Source organism: Indicator indicator, chromosome 10, assembly GCF_027791375.1.
Source record: "Indicator indicator isolate 239-I01 chromosome 10, UM_Iind_1.1, whole genome shotgun sequence".
Taxonomy (NCBI): domain Eukaryota; kingdom Metazoa; phylum Chordata; class Aves; order Piciformes; family Indicatoridae; genus Indicator; species Indicator indicator.
In genome coordinates this window covers 15,089,254-15,107,132 of record NC_072019.1, presented here as the reverse complement: position 1 = coordinate 15,107,132, position 17,879 = coordinate 15,089,254, and the positions used below count along the sequence as shown (strand labels likewise).

At 43.9% G+C, this 17,879-nt stretch overlaps 1 protein-coding gene across 1 annotated transcript in view; it reads left to right on the top strand.

Annotated features, from left to right (window-relative positions):
* Positions 1-6,291: 6,291 nt before the first annotated feature.
* HMCN1 (hemicentin 1) overlaps positions 6,292-17,879 on the top strand; it is a 204,862-nt gene continuing 193,274 nt past the window's right edge. The window contains exon 1 of the mRNA XM_054384518.1: positions 6,292-6,559. Within this exon, the coding sequence (XP_054240493.1) occupies positions 6,292-6,559 (268 nt within the window). The remainder of the gene's footprint in view (positions 6,560-17,879) is intronic.

Genomic DNA, 17,879 nt, shown 5'->3' with positions numbered 1-17,879 from the left:
TTTTTCCCCCAAGGAAGCAGCAGAGCAGGCCCTAGCCTTGGTATACAGCTGTATTCATAAAGGCAGTCAGTCTGCTTCTGAGCCAGAAACAAAACTTTTGGCACCTGACTTTTACTTCTATGTCATGATCACAGGATGAGCTGCTTTATAAAACAAGTGTTTTATACCCAAAAGCAAAGTGACTTCATTTTGTAGATGACAGATGATTCAGTGCTGCAGTGGGGTGAAATGGTCTCTTGGCTCATGCACATGGTTTATTAAACAAACTCCTCCAGCTGCTACAGCTACTTACAGCTTGTGTCTAGCTTGTTTGCACTATTGTGTGATACTTTGAAATGTGCTGAGCTGTGAATCAAAGCGACATTTATATTGAACTAAACTTCACTGGAGCAGAGAAAGAAGATTGGAAATAGCAAAAGATGCCTCTGTGGGACTTGGAGAATATTGAGAGTGTAAAACACACAGCATCTTATAAATGTCTCAATTTTACATTAAAAGTTGTCTGTCATCTGAAAATGTCTGTGGAACACACAGAATTGCTAGCATTCACCTGTCTGCACTGACTCTGCAGTAGAACATTAACCATCAAAGCCATGAAACAGTCCAGCTCATGATTCCGACTGAGTTTAAAAAGGAAGAAGTAACCATAAAATACAGGATGGTCAAAAATTTGGTCATACATTAGAGGTGTGAACAATTCAAAATGCAGTTCTGTTTCCAGCTTAGTTCTTTATGCTGATACCTAATGGGTAGGAGTAGGTGATACAAAGCCCGTAGCTTGATTTCAGATTCAGACATATTTTGGAAAAGCATAGATCAGAAATTTTCAGTTCTTCATAATCTGGATTATCTAATAAACACATAAATTCCTCCAGAGAGGCGATCATGCTAGAGTCACAGGGTTTGTTTTCTTAACAAAACGAGGTGGTTTCTGCTTGTGTGGATTTTGGAGATTATTGGGTTGCACCCACTACCTTGGATATTCTGGATAATTTGGGGTTGTACCAAATAATCTTGTCCTGCCTGCAGAAGAGCTTTTAACTCTATCAAGCAGAACACCTTGGTTACAGAGAGGAAAGACAAGCTGAGCAATCAAAACATACTGTCAAAGGATGAGAGCAGCTGCAGAGCTGAAAACAGAGTTTACTGGCTGGGCCTCAGTGTTTCTTTGATCATGTTGGAGTTTGAACTCACATCATACAATGGCATTCACTGACAACACTTGCCTGCAAAAGCAGTGCTGGTCTTTTCATGGTCTCCGTGGATGTATGTGAAGATTTTGCCACATTAGCAAAGATTAACGTATCAGTCACAGATTCACAGATTGCACTGGGTTGGAAGGGACCCTCAAATGTCAGCTTGTCCAACACCCCTGCAGTCAGCAGGCACACCTCCGACTACATCAGGCTACCCAGGGCCACATCAAGTCTGATTTTGAATGTCTCCGGGGAGTGGGCTTCAACCACATCCCTGGGCATCCTGTTCCAGTATTTAACCACTCTCATTGTGAAGAACTTCCTCCTGATGTCCAATCTAAATCTATCTTGCTCCAGTTTCAAACCCCTTTTGTCCCTCATCCTGTCATTACAAGCCCTTCTAAACAGTCCTTCCCTAGCCTTCCTGTGGGTCCCCTTCAGATATTGAAATGTAGCTATAAGTTCTCTTTGGAGCCTTCTCTTCTCTAGGATGAACAGCCCTAATTCTTTCAGTCTGACTTCATAGCAGAGGTACTCCAGCCCTCAGATCATCTTTATGGCGTTCCTTCTTGAACCGTTCCAGCAGTTCCTGTCTCTTTTCTGCCCCTTGTTTATTTTTCCTTGCCAATCTGTTATCAGCAACTCTCCTGAGTTGCCTTACCTGGTTTCAGGCTCCTCAACACACCTGCTAATTCCTGTGGGAGCATTCCTCTCTGAGGATGCCATTTTAACCCTGCCCTTCCCAAAAAGCACCAGAGGTTCTACTGGCACTGTACTTCCAAACACAGCATTTGAATGCCAAAATGTTATTTTCAGGTTTAGAGCAGTGAATGGCTTTGATAAACATCAAGTTGCACCTCTCACGTGCAGGACTGGAGTGTGTGTACATAAAATACAAAGACAGGACTAAGGTCTGGCTGAGAAAACACTCGACTCTGAACTGGAGAGGTCTTACTGTACACAGTGCATGCACTTCTCACAGACAGAGCCAAAGTCAGATACCCAAAGCAAACAGCAATGATTCCCTCCCTTTTCACAGCGATTAATCAACTCCAAACATGAAAAGAAAAGAAAAGAAAAGAAAAGAAAAGAAAAGAAAAGAAAAGAAAAGAAAAGAAAAGAAAAGAGAAGAGAAAGAGAAGAGAAGAGAAGAGAAAGGAAAAGAAAAGAAAAGAAAAGAAAAGAAAAGAAAAGAAAAGAAAAGAAAAGAAAAGAAAAGAAAAGAAAAGAAAAGAAAAGAAAAGAAAAGAAAAGAAAAGAAAAGAAAAGAAAAGAAAAGAGAAAAGAAAAGAAAAGAAAAGAAAAGAAAAGAAAAGAAAAGAAAAGAAAAGAAAAGAAAAGAAAAGAAAAGAAAAGAAAAGAAAAAAGAAAAGAGAAAAGAAAAGAAAAAAGGAAAGGAAAGGATGGGACTTTGAGGAGGACTGGGAATAAAAGCTTTAAATGAATATGGAGTTCCAGAGGGGGAAAAAAATTGTCAGCTGTGTGTGACAAAGCAGAATATCTGGTATACGTGCAGAACTTGCTGACCAGGAACGAGGTGTCGTGAGAAAGAGCTCTGGCAGATGGAGCATGCTGAGAGTGGTCCATGGGATCGCAGGAGGAGAATGTGTTTTGGTACCAGCAGTTTGCTCTGTAAGTAGAGAGTAGCATCAGCTTTAAAAATAACCATTTTGATATTCTCCTTCAGGCAGAAACTGCAGGTTTTGAAGTGGATGCTTGTTTATTATGAACAAGAATAAAACCAGCAGCTCTTTCTTCACTAGCAGCCGTTGGATTGTAGTAATTTTTAGCTGCCACTTATAAAATGGGGCAGATTCAGACAGCAGCCCAAAGGGTGAAAAACACTTTATTTCCTTCCCAGTCTTCTAACCTGATAACATTTTCCCCACAAGATGCACATTTTATGCTTTTTATATTTGAGACTAGTTAGTAAGAGAGGAGTTAAAGGACTTAACTTTTTACTCCACCTCATCTAATAATTTACAACTCTTGAGGATAAATATATAATTGTATCATAAAATATAGTAGTAAACAATCCTAAAATAGGCATAGAATCATTGAATCTTTTGGAAGGAACCTTTAAAGGTCCTCTAGTCCAGACAGGTATCACTTTGTTCACACTCAAAGTGGTAGTGTGAGTGTTGTGGGAAGGAACTAGGCAATCAAGATCCCATCCCTTGAATTCCTGTATGCTACCAAATTGCATAAACAAAATGTCAGATTCCATCCCCAAAAGGGGCATTAAAAGAATATCAAGGTTAAGTTAGAAACACTCAAAATGATGAAGTGTGAAAGACAACCTGTAATATCGGTGCATAGAAAGGAGACTATGGCTCAGACACTGCTGGGGACTGTGAAGGTGGCAGCCCACTGTGGCACAGCCAGGTCTCCAGGGAGATGGAGGACCTGTTCCCTCCAGGTGTACCCTAAACCAGCTCCCCTCCCTCCCCTTGCCACAGCTCTCCCAGCCCAATAATCTCCAGGTGTTTCTCCTACAGAGTGCTTTGAGAGTGGCACAGGCCTGACCTTAGTGTGTTTGTGCTTAGTTATGAGTCTGGCATACCATCAAAACCTCACTGGAGAGCATGTCAGAAGGAACATGGTGATTTTTTTTTTTTTTTAATAGATGATTCTTTGGCAAACTATGAAAATAATTTCAGTGAAGAGGGGGGGAAAAAAAACCCTTGTTCCTCTTGCTACAGGGCTTTCTTCCTGCGAATTTCAAAGGCCTGCTGTGAATAATAGTGTTTGAGCTTCCAAGCTTCAAGGATGTTTTATAGTGGAAAGTGTTAGGCAACCAAAACAAATACCAGTTTCCACTGTTATGAAATGAAGGTTGTTCTTTATGTTGTACCTCAAAACCCATGTTAAATGATGCTCTTTTACAGATGTGACAGTATGTGTCCAAGAGGGTTGGTTTTTTCACTAGGTTTGTTCTAGCTTGTTTATATCTAAATGAGAAATAATACAAGACAGAAAGAACATGATGGCTTTCTTTGTGTGTCACAGGAATTCATCTTCATAAAGGATGGAAGGAAATCCCAAAATCCAAGTGCTGTCAGTCTCCAGGGTGTCCAGAATACATATTCCTGTTTTATGGCTTGAACCTATTTTATGGCATCTCTACTTACAAGACTTGTGAATATTTTTGATGAACCTGGTCCGAGTTTGCTGCTAGCAGAGTTACAGATGAGGCAAGTTTTCCATGGTTTGGGGTTTTATTGCAAATGCTTCACACAGCTCTGGTTATGTGCTTCCTTCTCATGACATCAGTGCTGAAGGGGAGAAAGAATGTAAACATCTGTTTTTTATAATTCAGTTCCAGGCTTATAACTTGATTAGGATAAGCAACGTTTCTACACAATTAATTTTCCAGTCACAATATGATGGTTTTGAGCATCCAGTTTTAGGACCATATTTAAGATTAGTAAAATAAGGAGGGGAACTAATGAGGTAAATTCTGCTTCATGGTCTACCTGTCTGAGCTGTGAACGTCAGAGAATCATAGAATGGTTTCAGTTGGAAGGGACCTTAAAGATCATCTAGTTCCAACACCTCCTACTAGACTAGGTTGCTCAAGGCTCCATCCAACCTGGCTTGGAACACTTCTAAGGAGGAGTCATCCACAACTTCCCTGGGCAACCTGCTCCAGTGTCTCACCATCCTCATGGGAAGAATTTTCTCCTAATGTCTAATCTAAATTGAGCTTCTTAGGTATAAGTGCAGTAAAACTTGGAAGTGCTGTAGATTTTTCTCCACTTCTCTTGGTTACATAGAGGTTTGAACCTTTGGTTGCTAGATGACTGTTTGTGGGTGGAAGAGACAGAATTTAAAATGTTTTATTAAGAAAGCTAGTCTGTCTGCTGTAGGTGACTGACTTGTTGATGGTGGTGGACCATATTCTGTACTGAGTGGGTACCTTTGTTAACTTTGCTGCTGTAATTCTAGTACTAGTGCTGAGGTGTGCTGAAGCAATGAGGATTCAGCTCCTGGCTCTCTCCTGAGTCCTTTCACATAGCATGGTGGGGGTTGGAAGGGTTCCCCACAGCAGGTTGCCCAGGATCACAATGTCCAGATGGGTTTGGAATCTCTCCAGAGATGGAGACTCCACAGCCTCTCTGGACAGCCTGGTCCACTGTCACAGCAAAGTTTTTCCTTCTGTTTAGATGGAATCTTTTGGGTTCCAGCTTGTGCGTGTTGCCCTTTGATCTATCACCTTAACCCTGGCATTGGGTCAGCCATCTAGGACTGGATTTTCAAAAGGTCTCTGTTTGTATGTAGCTGCCTCCTTAAACAGCCATGGAGCTCTGAAATATACGTGGGCTTTAATCTCTTCCATCTCCTGAGCAGGGTGAAAACACCGCTCCGCTTACTTTCTTTGTTGTCCAGTCTTGTGCTTGCACCACAGCCTGCCAGTGCCTGGAGCCATAGTCCTGACCACATTGTGGGACCTTTAATCCCCACTTTAATGGTCACTGTGAGAATACGCTCATAGGAGCTGAGAAAAACAGACTGGAAATGGGACCCGGGTGTCAGGTAGCGGTTGTGGAAGTGTAACGGAAGCGAGAGGAGCGCTTTCAGTCTCTGTCTACAACAGGTAAACAATAAATACACCCATCTGCCCTGATAGAGATCAGCTAGAGTCAGCGCCGCATTCCTCACCTCCAGCAGGTGAGGGCACACAGCCCGGGCCACGGAGGGCTGGTCGGTTCCTCACCCTCCGGTGTCCCGTTCCCGCAGTGAGGCTCGGCCCGCCAATCACGGCCAGGTGTGAGGGCCGCGGCGGGAGGGGGCCCTGAGGTGAGGGCAGGGGCCGGGGCACGCGCCGGGCAGTCCGCGGCCGGGGGCTCCTGAGACGGCAGCAGCCTCAGCCGCGCCGGCAGCCGGGACTCGGCCCTCTCTCTCGGGGCGGTGCTGCCCCAGCCCTACCCGGTGAGAAAGGCGGAGCGGGGCCGCGGCAGCGCGCAGACAAAAGCTGCGGCGCTTCCTGCCCTCCGCGCTGAGGGGAGCGGGCGGTGGGTGGGTGGGCGGTCGGTCGCCGGGGTGTGCGCTCCGCCGGGCCGGCGTTGCCAAGTGTCGTTCTCGAGAAGTGAAGATGGCTCTCGGCGGGGTTAGCGGAGCGTGGGCAGCAGGGCTGAGCGCGGTGCTGCTGCTCGCCCTGTGTCCCTGCGTTGCGGCGGAGCCGGGCGGCGAGGCAGTGCCGGAGGGAGCCTCCACCCTGGCCTTCGTCTTTGATGTGACCGGCTCCATGTACGACGACCTGGTGCAAGTTATCGAGGGGGCATCCAAGATCCTGGAAACATCGCTAAAAAGACCTAAGAGACCGCTGTACAACTTCGCGTTGGTGCCTTTCCACGACCCAGGTAGGAGCTTGTCCCGGGAGGTGCGGGCGGAATGCGGGCAGGGGTCTCGCCGCCGTCCCCCAAGCGCGGCACACGGCGAGAGGGGCCTGGGGCGGGAGGGAAAGGAAAGGAATGCCGGGGAGCCCGGGAAGGACCACAGAGGAGCTCTGCTCAGGGCTGGCTCTTCCAGAAGGTTAGGTTTCCAGCGTTTCCAGGGGACTGGAGCGTACATACCTCTGTCACACCTTAGCCGTTCTCTGCAGCCGCAGGGGCCTGTAACGTTTTCTGAAGCTTCTCCGTGCAGACAAAGTACCCTCAGATCCTCCAACAGCCTTCAGTATAAACCGAACCAGTCTCTAATTGTATGCACTGAAGAGTAGTCTCTGATCTCCTCTCCGGGTAGAAAGCACAATATACACTACTAATAAAGCTACTATTTTCCAATGCCTTTCCGTGGGAGTATGCATAATACCATTGCACCTTTCTTCCAGTCTTGTCCAATGTTTGCTTTCAGAAATGATCCAAAACCTTTACATGGTGTTTTTTTTTTAGTTTGAGTTCTTTTTTTTCCCCTCATTTTACCTTTTCCCCTCTCTTTCTGCTGTACATTATGCATTCCTCTCTTTCAGCATCTGTTTTCTATTCCCTTCCTATCCCTTTTCTCTGGCTTTCTTCCTCTTTCCTTGTCAAATATCTTCTGGTGACTTGAGGAGGAAATAGGAATAGGATGCCCCAGGCTGATGGCATGTGCTGTACTGTGTAGTATAAACTCCTTCTTAAAAATAAGAAAAAATTATCAAAGGGTGGGAAAAAAAGCCCTTGAAAATTACCATTTTAGTTCCAGTTTCCATGGAATATCTCAGCATATGATATTCCAGAAGTTAATTCTTCAGAGTTCAATTTTTGCAACTTCAACACAAGAAACTCTGTATAAACATGAGGAGCAACTCCTTTCATTTAAGGATGCTGGAGCACTGGAACAGGCTGCCCAGAGAGGTGGCGGAGTTCCCGTCTATAGAGACATTCAAAACCCACCTGGACATGTTCCTGTGTGACCTCCTTTAGGTGAACCCGCCTTGACAGGGAGGTTGGACTCGATGCTCACCAGAGAGCCCTTCCAACCGCTACCATTCTGTGTGTCTCATGTTTTCCCTCAGACATAGATACTTCTGCTTACACGACACATGTTTAGGGGTGTTATAAATACCTGAGACTAAGTGCTTGGAGAATTAGAGAAGAACTTGTCTTTGCAAATTTTGCTGTTTTGTTGTCTCTAAGCTCATAGAAATAATCTATTTTTGTTTTTCTAACAAAGATTCCATCATTGAGGTATCAGAGTGTCCTATCACAAAAGGGTCTGCTTATGTACCTTATAACTGTTTGCACCTTTGATGTCACTTCCTTTTTCCCCCCCTTCTCTAACTTTTTGTTATTTTATGAAACAGACATATGGGACTTAAAAATCATGTGCCACTGAAGTAAGCAAGAAGGACAAGATTTTGGTCAAGTGTAGAATCCTCTCTCTTTTATATACTAGTGGAAAATCAATCTGACAGTTGTTCTTGGTGCTCTTTCCCCTTGGATGGGGCAAAAAAAATCAGCATGATGCGTTGGGAGTGTTTTGGGTTTATTTTCCCTCTCCACAGTCACACTGTATCCATCTTCCCTTTCTGCTCACCAGAGTGACTCACTGTGAGAGTTGATAGTTCTCATCCTCTGAGGGCTTGCATATCTGTACCAGCCATGAGAGCAAGTTTGCAGGTTTGTGTGGATGGGCCCTTTGTTTTTGTGCATACTTGGTAGAAAGAAGTTCCAACTTTCACATCCTGAGTAGTTCCTAATGCTTAGGTTTCATCACAGGACACTTTCAAATCCTTTGTTTCAATAGCTAGATTTTTCTTTTCCATCCCTTGTTTCCTTTTCCTTGTTCAGTTTTTGTTCTGCACGTTTTCTCCTTTTCATTCATTTTCTCCCATCTCCCTGACTCTCATGCTTCCATTGGCTCTCAAGGATCTTTGTTTCTGTTACAGACTAATTTTTCCCTCATGCTTTGCTGTACCGGCACCTTCTCGCTCAGTACATACCTCCCTAGCAACAAATCCACTGCCACCTTCCTCTGCTTGAATCACGTTTTTTCCCTTTGCAGACTTTTTGCTTCTTAGAACTTCCTCCTCCCCCATTCCTTCTGTTTCCACAGGAGACCCTTTTCTTTGGCATATGTTTGGTTTCATTCAATGGAGAAATTTAAACCTTCAGAGAGCTGCCCTACGCAACAAAGAGCTGCTGGCAAATGCATGTTGGTGTATCCCGTTACATGTCTCTCTGTGGAAGTCCAACTTCCCTGCACAGCCAGAGAGAGTCTTAGTTTTGAGTGTGATAGATAACTTGTGAGGTTGTAAAGCTGTTTGAAAGTGGAGAATGTGTAATGTTAAACTTCATTTTGTCTTAGTTTCTGAAAGCTGTTTCTCTGTGTCTTTCTTAGAGTTAGGATGACACACCATGTCATGATGACCAAGCTTAGGTGCTTGAAAAGAAAATGCAGGAAATACTGCTGTTACCAGTTCTTCAACATAATTTTTGCATTTATAGAGAAGTAACTCTTAAAACTATAGTAGAAATTATTACTTGGCTTGTATTTCACAGTGTCCAGTTAATTTACCTAGTGATATTCTTCCTGGTGACTGCTCTACTAATTTGATGAACATGAGATTGTTTATTTTGCATTTTCCATCCCCAGGTTGCCTGGTTATTTTGTCAACTGATATTTTTTTTCTTCCAGAAAGAGCTTTTTGTGTAGCTGCCTACAGGCATTTTCTGATGTTTTTGTGAGGTACTGTGGTTGTCAAGCAAATGGGACTCTACAAGGAGTGCAATAGTTGTACCTCAGATCCAAGGAGACTTCTCTTTGTATAAAGCTGCTTTGATCCAGATATGCTCTTTATTGATTGGTAGTTACAGTTTGAAGTTGGTGTGGATTTGGCTTTTAAATCCATTGTTTTCCTAGGCCACCAGCATCCCAGCCTGTAGCAGGAACTGTGTGACCAGCAGGAGTAGCGAAGGGATCATGCTCCTGTACTGGGCACTGGTGATGCCACAACTTGAGGCCACACCTTGAATACTGGGTTCAGTTTTGGGGCCCTCACTCCAAGAAAGACATTGAGGTGCTGAAGAGTGTCCAGAGAAGGGCAAAGAAGCTGGTGAAGGCCCTGGAGAACAGGTCTGGTGAGGAGCAGCTGAGGGAACTGGGGTTGTTTAGTCTAGAGGAGAGGAGGCTGAGGGGAGACCTCATTGCTCTGTACAACCTCCTGGAAGGAGGTTGCAGTGAGGTGGGGGTTGGCCTCTTCTCCTTAGTATCAGGTGATAGGACCAGAGGAAATGGCCTGAAATTGTGCCAGGGGAGGTTCAGTTTCAAACCATTGCCCCTCATCCTATCGCTACAAGCCCTTCTAAACAGTCCCTCCTCAGCTTTCCTGTAGGTCCCCTTCAGATATTGAAATGTAGCTATAAGGTCTTCCTGGAGCCTTCTCTTCTCCAGACTGAACAGCCCCAATTCTTTCAGCCTATCTTTATAGGAGAGGTGCTCCAGCCCTTGGTGGTAAAAGAGTAATAATTGATAAGTAAACTTTGTAGCATCAAACCTGAGGCTTTTGGCATAGAATTATGGCCAAAAAAAAATGCAATGGGCTTTGTGTTCTGATCCTTCTGTCCCATCTGGTGGGATGCTGAGGCATCCATTTTGGAAAAGCCTTTTGTTTTGGATTCTGCTTCATATGTAAGCATGTGCAGCACTTTAACGGATTACAGGAATTTTTCTGTTGTGGTTTTCCAGTGCTTACACACAATCACAGAAGTTTTGTAGACAGTGAAAAGGGTTGTTGACAAAGAAGTCTCATGGCAGACTTGTGTTCAATGGAAAAAAATGGAAAAAAAAATCCCAAATTCAGAAGAGTTGGCAAAGGAAAACTTTGCATTGAAGCTAAAACTTTTGCAAATGCTTTTGCAGTTGCACGTTGTGGGTCCTGATCTACTCACTCCAATTGTATCCTGTGGAAATGGGATTCAACTCACAATGTCTCTATTTAACATCTGTGGCCAGCTTTTCTATTTTTTCTGTATGCCATTAAGGAATTTTGGAGTGGAAAATAAGTCTAAGAGGACAAACTCATCCTGAGTATTCCTCTGTAAAGCTAATGGAGTTACAGCATCAATAACTGACCCCGTGTGGTTCAATCAAACCTTCCTTCAGTGTGAATGACCGGTGGATAGACCAAAGGCCACTTGTGAGTTTTACTTACAAGAGGAATATATAACCTTTGGACTTCCCTAGTGCACAGGATGATGTCTTCCTGTCAATATTCTGCATGTCAATAGATCTTTGGGACAAGCATCTCCTAACCCTTCTTACAAATCAGGTAGGTGACATATTGCCTTTTCTGTGAGAAAAGGGTGAATGTTACTACTGCTTTGTTGAGATGGGAAAATAGCATTGGACTTCAGTCAGCCACCTAGGGTCACAGCCTAGGTGAGGAGAACTAGAAATACAGTATCTTGGTTTTTCCCTCCTGAAAGGTAGTTGTAGTGAGGTGGGGGTTGGTTTCTTCTCCCTAGTATCAGGTGGTAGAGCAAGAGGAAATGCCCTGAAATTGTGCCAGGGGAGGTTTAGGTTGGAGATTAAGAAAAATTCCTTTCCTGCAAGAGTGGTCAGGCATTGGAACAGGCTGCATGGGGAGGTGGTGGAGTCGCTGTCCCTGGAGGTGTTCAAGAAATATGTGGACATGGTGCTTCAGGACATGGTTTGGTGGCCATGGTGGTGTTAGGTTGATGGTTGGACCTGATGATCTTGGAGGTCTTTTCCAACTGAGACAATTCTGTGATTCAACTCCTTTATTTTTGAGACTAAAGTTCTGTTTACATCGTGGAGTAAAGACACAGAGTTAAGTTTGTCTTCACTCTGCCCTAGCAAGGCCACATCTGGAGTACTGTATCCAGTTATGGGCTGCCCCATTTGAGACAAGGAACTACTGGAGGGAGTCCAATGGAGACTATAAAGATATTGAGGGGCCTGGAGCATCTCTGTGAGGAGGAAAGGCTGAGAGACCTGGGCCTAGAGAAGAGCAATGTTAAAGGGTGAGGACCAAGAGGATAGGGCCAGACTCTTGTGAGTGGTACTCAGGGACAGGACAAGGGGCCATGGGCACAAACTAGAACCCAGGAGGTTCCATCTGAACAGGTGGAGAAACCTCTTTGCTGTGAGGTTGGACCAGGCTGCCCAGAGAGGTTGTGGAGTGTCCTTCTCTGGAGAGACTCCAAACCCACCTGGAGAATGTGAACCTGGGCAAGCTGCTGTGGGTGACCCTGCTTTAGCAGGGGATTTGGACTGGATCATCTCCAGGCGTCTCTTCCATCCCCCACTTTGCTGGGATTCTGTGATAACCTGGGATCTCCTTTATTGCAGTGCTATATCTGTAACAGCAGTTAGGCTGTGAGCCACTTACTAGCTTGGAACAAGTTCAGAAGGTCATATGAAAGGTCTGAGAACTTTGGGTTTTGCAGGTTTAATAGTATTTTTTTGTTTGTATTTGGGTTGGGGTTTTTTTCAAAAGTTATAAGGAAGAAGAAATGATGGTTTTTCCAGAGGGGGAACACAAGAAATTAAACTTAGGCTATTAATGGAATGAAAATATTTCATACATCCTGCTATAAAAGTGCTCTGGTTCTACAAGTGGGTAACAAAGGGAGATGGAAAGCTGTGTGCAGCCGTGAAGAAGTGTAAGCTTTCCTTTACGTGTGAACTTCTGCCTTGAAGAAGACATTTGTGAGTGATGAAGAATAAATTGTCCTGTGAGTGTAGCAATAAAATTACACCCCTGCTCAGCTGAAATTCCTCCTGTTTAAGTTCAGCTCCCAATGTGAGCTGCCACTTTGTCAGTGATGTATCTACATTGCCCCCTCTTCACCCCCTAGAATGTTTTTTATTTTGGACTCTTCTGATGGCTTTTCTCAAACATGTTCCCCCACACTTAGCCTTCTGCATTCTTCTGTCACTTGAGGCCTTTGGCCTCAGGCTTTGCTCTCAGGTATATGGGTGTCTGTTAAGCTTTTCAGGCAAAGGCTGAATGCATATAAACCAGTTGTCCCATTTGGGAGAGGTTGAATGTTTCCAAAGATCTTTGTCTGCAGGATTCCCTCTGCTTCCTTTGGGTGGGGGATGAAACATTTCAAGACTTGATATTAGTTCTACTGAAGAACATGAATAGAACAGCAGTAGTTTTGATAAGAGGGAGGAGAAGTCTGAGGGCAAAGTGGTGTTTCATGCTGGTACACAAGTTTGCCAGCACCACAGCAGGGATGGAGCAGCAAAGTCTGGGAACTCTTGGGGTGTGCAGTTCACCTGCATTTCTCATTCTGGAGGTCTTCAGAGCTGTTGGTGTGATTGTGTTTGTGGGCAGTAGCACTTACTTGAGGGTGGTCTGTCATCTGTGCTGTGATATGGTGTAAGCTTCCTTAATGTGCTTCGATGGGTGACATTCAGCACTGTGGGGGTGCAAACAGGGTCTTTAAATTGACTTTTGTGCACACAGTGATGGAACTAAATGGGTTAGAGAAAGGGCAGTTATCTTTTGCTTAAGAAAGAGATTCATTGGCTTTCTGTTGTGTGCACGTGTTCTGAACAGACCTTACATCAATCTGCTTCATTCTGCAAACCTCACAATGAAATGGAAATGAGCATCTCTGCCCATCAGAAACTGAGGACTTGGTGGATTCTGGGTAGGTCTACCTGTCTTTGGGCAGTAGGTCATCTTACCTTCCTCACTATGTGCAACTGTTTGAAAACTGTCTAATATTTGAACTAATTCACAGGCGGACCTTCTTGTGGTCTTTCAGTGCTTAAATGGTCTGATCAGAAAGCTGGGGACAGACTTCTTAAAGCAGGGCCTGTTGTGACAGGACAAGTGGTGATGGTTTGAACTAAAATAGCAAGATGTAGATTGGAGAGAAGGGAGAAATGTTCTACACTGAGGGTGGGGAGGCACTGGCCCAGGTTGCCCAGAGGTAGATGCCCCATCCCTGGAACCATTGCAGGTCAGGTTGTCTGGGGCTCTGAGCAACCTATTCTCATTGCACACGTCCTTGACTAGGTGGCCTTTAAAGGTCCCTTCCAACCCAAACCGGTCTATGGTTCCGGCTGTCTGATTGGCAAGGAGCGAGACACTGCTTGCCAATGAAGTTCTGGTAGGCAGATGTTTTGCAAGCACGGGGTACTTACCAAAATCCCATAGATCTTATAAGAAGGAGAGAGAAGAGTTGCCCCAACTGTCAAGAGTAAGATCAGAGGAAAAAAAAACCCAGTCTCTCTGTTATTCGAATAGTTGTCTTCTTTTGATAGCTGAGTGGGTTGCCAAAACCCAAAGTGGGGAAAAAAAATTTATTGATTTGCCAAGTCCAATCTCCCTGTTGTGGTGCAGCTGCTCTATTGGTGTGTCACAGGATAGCAGGCTGAAGCTGTCATAGCTGATCTCTCAGAGTAGTGTTCTTTGGTGGCCTCACAAATTTCTGAACATCCTGTCTGAAAAACTCAAGGTTGTGTAAGGTTTGGGATTTTTTTTTTTTTTTTTGGTTTGGTTTATCTTGGACTCCCTTAGATACACAGTGACAGCAATAATGAGTGTACATCCAACTTTTGAGTTTTCTTTTGCATTTTAGGAGACATAATGTAAATTTACAACTGCTGAGTGCTGTCTTGGTATGTCTGAAGACAAATAATAACCAGAACTTGGCACAATAACTGTGAAATCTGCCCTTTTGTGCTATAAATGTTAAAGTGTTACTGTTACTGATTATTTCACCATTGAATACTTCAGCAGGAAATACTGTTTCCCTACAGCTCAAATGCTGCTTTTGTATTGTTACTGCTGCTCAGTTTTATTGTTATTGCCATCAGTTGAGTGACACTCACCAATACTATATAATCATGAACACCTCTGAGTTGATAAGGATAAAATCTAAAGCACCTGTGGGTATTTTCCTATCTCTGAGACTTCTGTGACAACCCTACTTCGAAATCTTATTACCTTTAATGGAGGCATTGTGGTATCTATAAAAGCAGTTGTATATGGTTACATAGCTCTTGTTCCTCTGGAAGGAGTTTTCTGGGATCTCTCTAAAAGTAGCTGTTTATGTAGATTACAGACAACAGTATTGCTAGTGCCAGAAGCTGCAAAATTTGAGACAGCCAAAATGTTGTCGCATCATCCAAAATCCTACTACAACATCAGGTACAACTTATTTTTCTACTGTCTTAACTTTGCCTGTTCAGCCCTGAAAGTAAGTACAAGGATAATTTCCCCTTCATTCATGAATCTTTTTTTCAAGAGAAAGGATTTTTATCCTTGGGTGTACTTGAAGGTACAATGGAGTTTGTCTTTTCCTTAGGAAAAAAGTGATAATGCCTCAAATATGTCATTTCCTTCTGCTTTGCATTATTAATTATTCTTCATGTTACATTTAAAACTATTGCCTACTGAAATACTTGTTCTATTTTGCTTTGCTGTCCTCAGCTCCAAGTGGTGACAACTACACAAAAAGCTCTGTAGCTCATTAGTAATGCATCCCAGTGTTATTCTGTCCCAATAATTATTGCTGATGTTGTTTATCCAATGAAGCTAAAGTGTTCTCCTGTTCTCCACAGCTTCTGGAGTTCAGATGGAGGATACTTTCTCCAGACCAAATCACATGCTGCTGTTTCTCAAATACCACTGACTGTTGCAGTGCCCTTACAAGCTCAGCCACCAGCAACAATACAGCAAATAATGGTACAGAGCTTTAAATTCACACCCCAGTACAGTGGATTTTGATGTGAGAGCTCTCTGTCAGTTTAGAATCTTTACATTACTGTTATCCCTCTGTGCACCTGAAAAATTCTGTCATTTCCCAGACAGTAGGTTTTCCTTCACATCACTTACTACTGTTGTATTTTCTCAACACTAGTAGTGTTGAGAAAATGCAGGATCACACACTTCACTGAGAAGGAAAGGATATGGATTGTGTTTTTAAATCATTTGCAGTGGACTAAGCCTGCTGAGAAGCCATTTGTCACTGTTCTCAGGGGCATCGTTGTACATGTGCATCACCAGTTAAAGAGCAACGCAAATCCACACAGTGACAGTATGAGGGTCTGGTTTGGGGCTCTCACTACAAGAAGGACATTGAGGTGCTGGAGTGTGTCCAGAGATGGGCAACAAAGCTGGTGAAGCATCTGGAGAAATTCTGAGGAGCAGCTGAGGGAACTGGGGTTGCTTAGTCTGGAGAGGAGGAGGCTGATGGAAGATCTGGCTCTCTACAGTTCCCTGAAAGGAGGTTGGAATGAGGTGGGGGTAGGTGTGTTCTCCCTACTATCACATGACAGAATGGGAGGAAATGACCTGAAATTCCAGGAGAGGTTTAGGCTGGAGATTAGGAAAAATTTCTTCACAGAAAGAGTGATCAGGTATTGGAACAGGCTGCTCAGGGAGATGGTAGAGTCAGTATTCCTGGAGGTGATGAAGAAACGTGTGGACATGACACTTTGGGACATGGTTTAATGGAGTGGTGTTAGGTTGATGGCTGGACTCGATCTTAGAGGTCTTTTCCAACAGAAACAATTCTATTGATTCCTTTCTTCTTTCCCCCACTTTGAGTTTACTTCTCAAAGTTTGCAGTATCTTGTGTTTCCCTGTGGTCATGTCTAGAAGCCTAGGTAATACTATTCATGGCAAAATGAGTCTTGATGGGAGCTGCAGGATTTGGAAAGAAAAGAAGTATTTCTGGTCTTGTAGACATCTACTGAATTGGTTTCAATGCCCACAAATCAATTTTCTAATAATTTAGTAAAAGCAAGTATTAGATGCAGATTCTTAAGTGCTTTTAAGTTATGAACCCTACCCCTGAAATTGATAGATTCTCATCTAGAGAAAACAGGTATTTTCTGAGAATGCATGGGAAGGGAATGAAAAAGGAGGCATAATATTCTATACATCTTTACCTCACTCTGAGGCAGTTGTGCTCATTGTAAAGTGGATTGGCAGGGAAATATACTGAGGGAAGTTGACAAGGAGGCTAACCAAAGCATGTTTGCCTCTTGTAATGCTAACCTTGCTCTTTTAAAGTGGTGATGATAGAAGATAATACTGAAAAGCAAGGCCTTCTGTGGTGGGCAGTTATTGGTGAATGTCTTTACTGAACAGAGGAGCTTGAGTTTATAAATTCATAGAATGGTTTGAGTTGGAAGGGACCTTAAAGATCTAGTTTCAACCACCCTGCCATAGGCAGGACACCTTCCACTAGACCAGGTTGTTCAAGGCTTCATCCAATCTGGCCTTGAATACCTCCAGGGTGTGGGTGTCCATAACCACCCTGGGCAACCTATGCAGGGTTCTCAGCACCCTCACTGTAAAGAATTTCTTCTTAGTCTCCTCTTTAAATCTACCCTCCTCCAAACTTCAGTCCATTCTTTCTCATCCCATCACTACAAGTCCTTGTAAAAAATCCCTCCCCAGCTTTCCTTTACCCCCCTTCAGGTACTGGAAGGCTGCTCTAAGATCTCCTTGGAACCTTCTCTTCTCCAGGCTGAACAGTCCCAACTCTCACAGCCTGTTTCCATAAGGGAGGTTCTCCAGCCTTCTGATGATCTTTGTGGCTTCCTCTGGACCTGCTCAAACATTTTGATGTTGGGGACCATGTCAGGGGAGAGTGAAGGAAAAGAAAGCCAGCAGGAGCTGAAGACCACTGAAACTGACGTGCTCCATGTGCTGCAGTCCCATCCATCAGTGATTTGGATCACACAGGAGGACACGTTTGCATGCCTTGTGAAGGCTCTCTCTGGCGTGATATGAAGCTACACCACATGCTTGCTGCAGAAGGGTAAACAATACATGTCCTGTCTAGGGAGGCAGTGAGCAAAATGAGTTTATATTGGGTCGGTGCTTTGTTATGTGTCTGTGACATTCTTCATCCTGCTGTACCAGCTGGTGAGGAGCCCCGGAGCTGTTATGCTGCATGGAGTTGATGTATGTGTCTCTGTAGGCTTTTCTTGACTCACTCTTCGCGCTTTGTGTGTGTGTGTTGGAGGCTGCTCGAAATTTGTGCTAGAGTGAATTCAGTTCAGTCAGCTGAGGATCTGGATAAGCTGGATGAAGGAGTATGGAAAAGCAGCAGATATTTCATTTAGTTAATGCGTTTTGAATGTGGCCTCAAGAGTGACAGGAGGAACCTTTTAGACAGAGAAAGCCCTCAGATGCCAGTTGGTATATATTTTCCAATTAATGGTTTGATTTTTTGGCATATGATGTGGATTTTGAAGGGG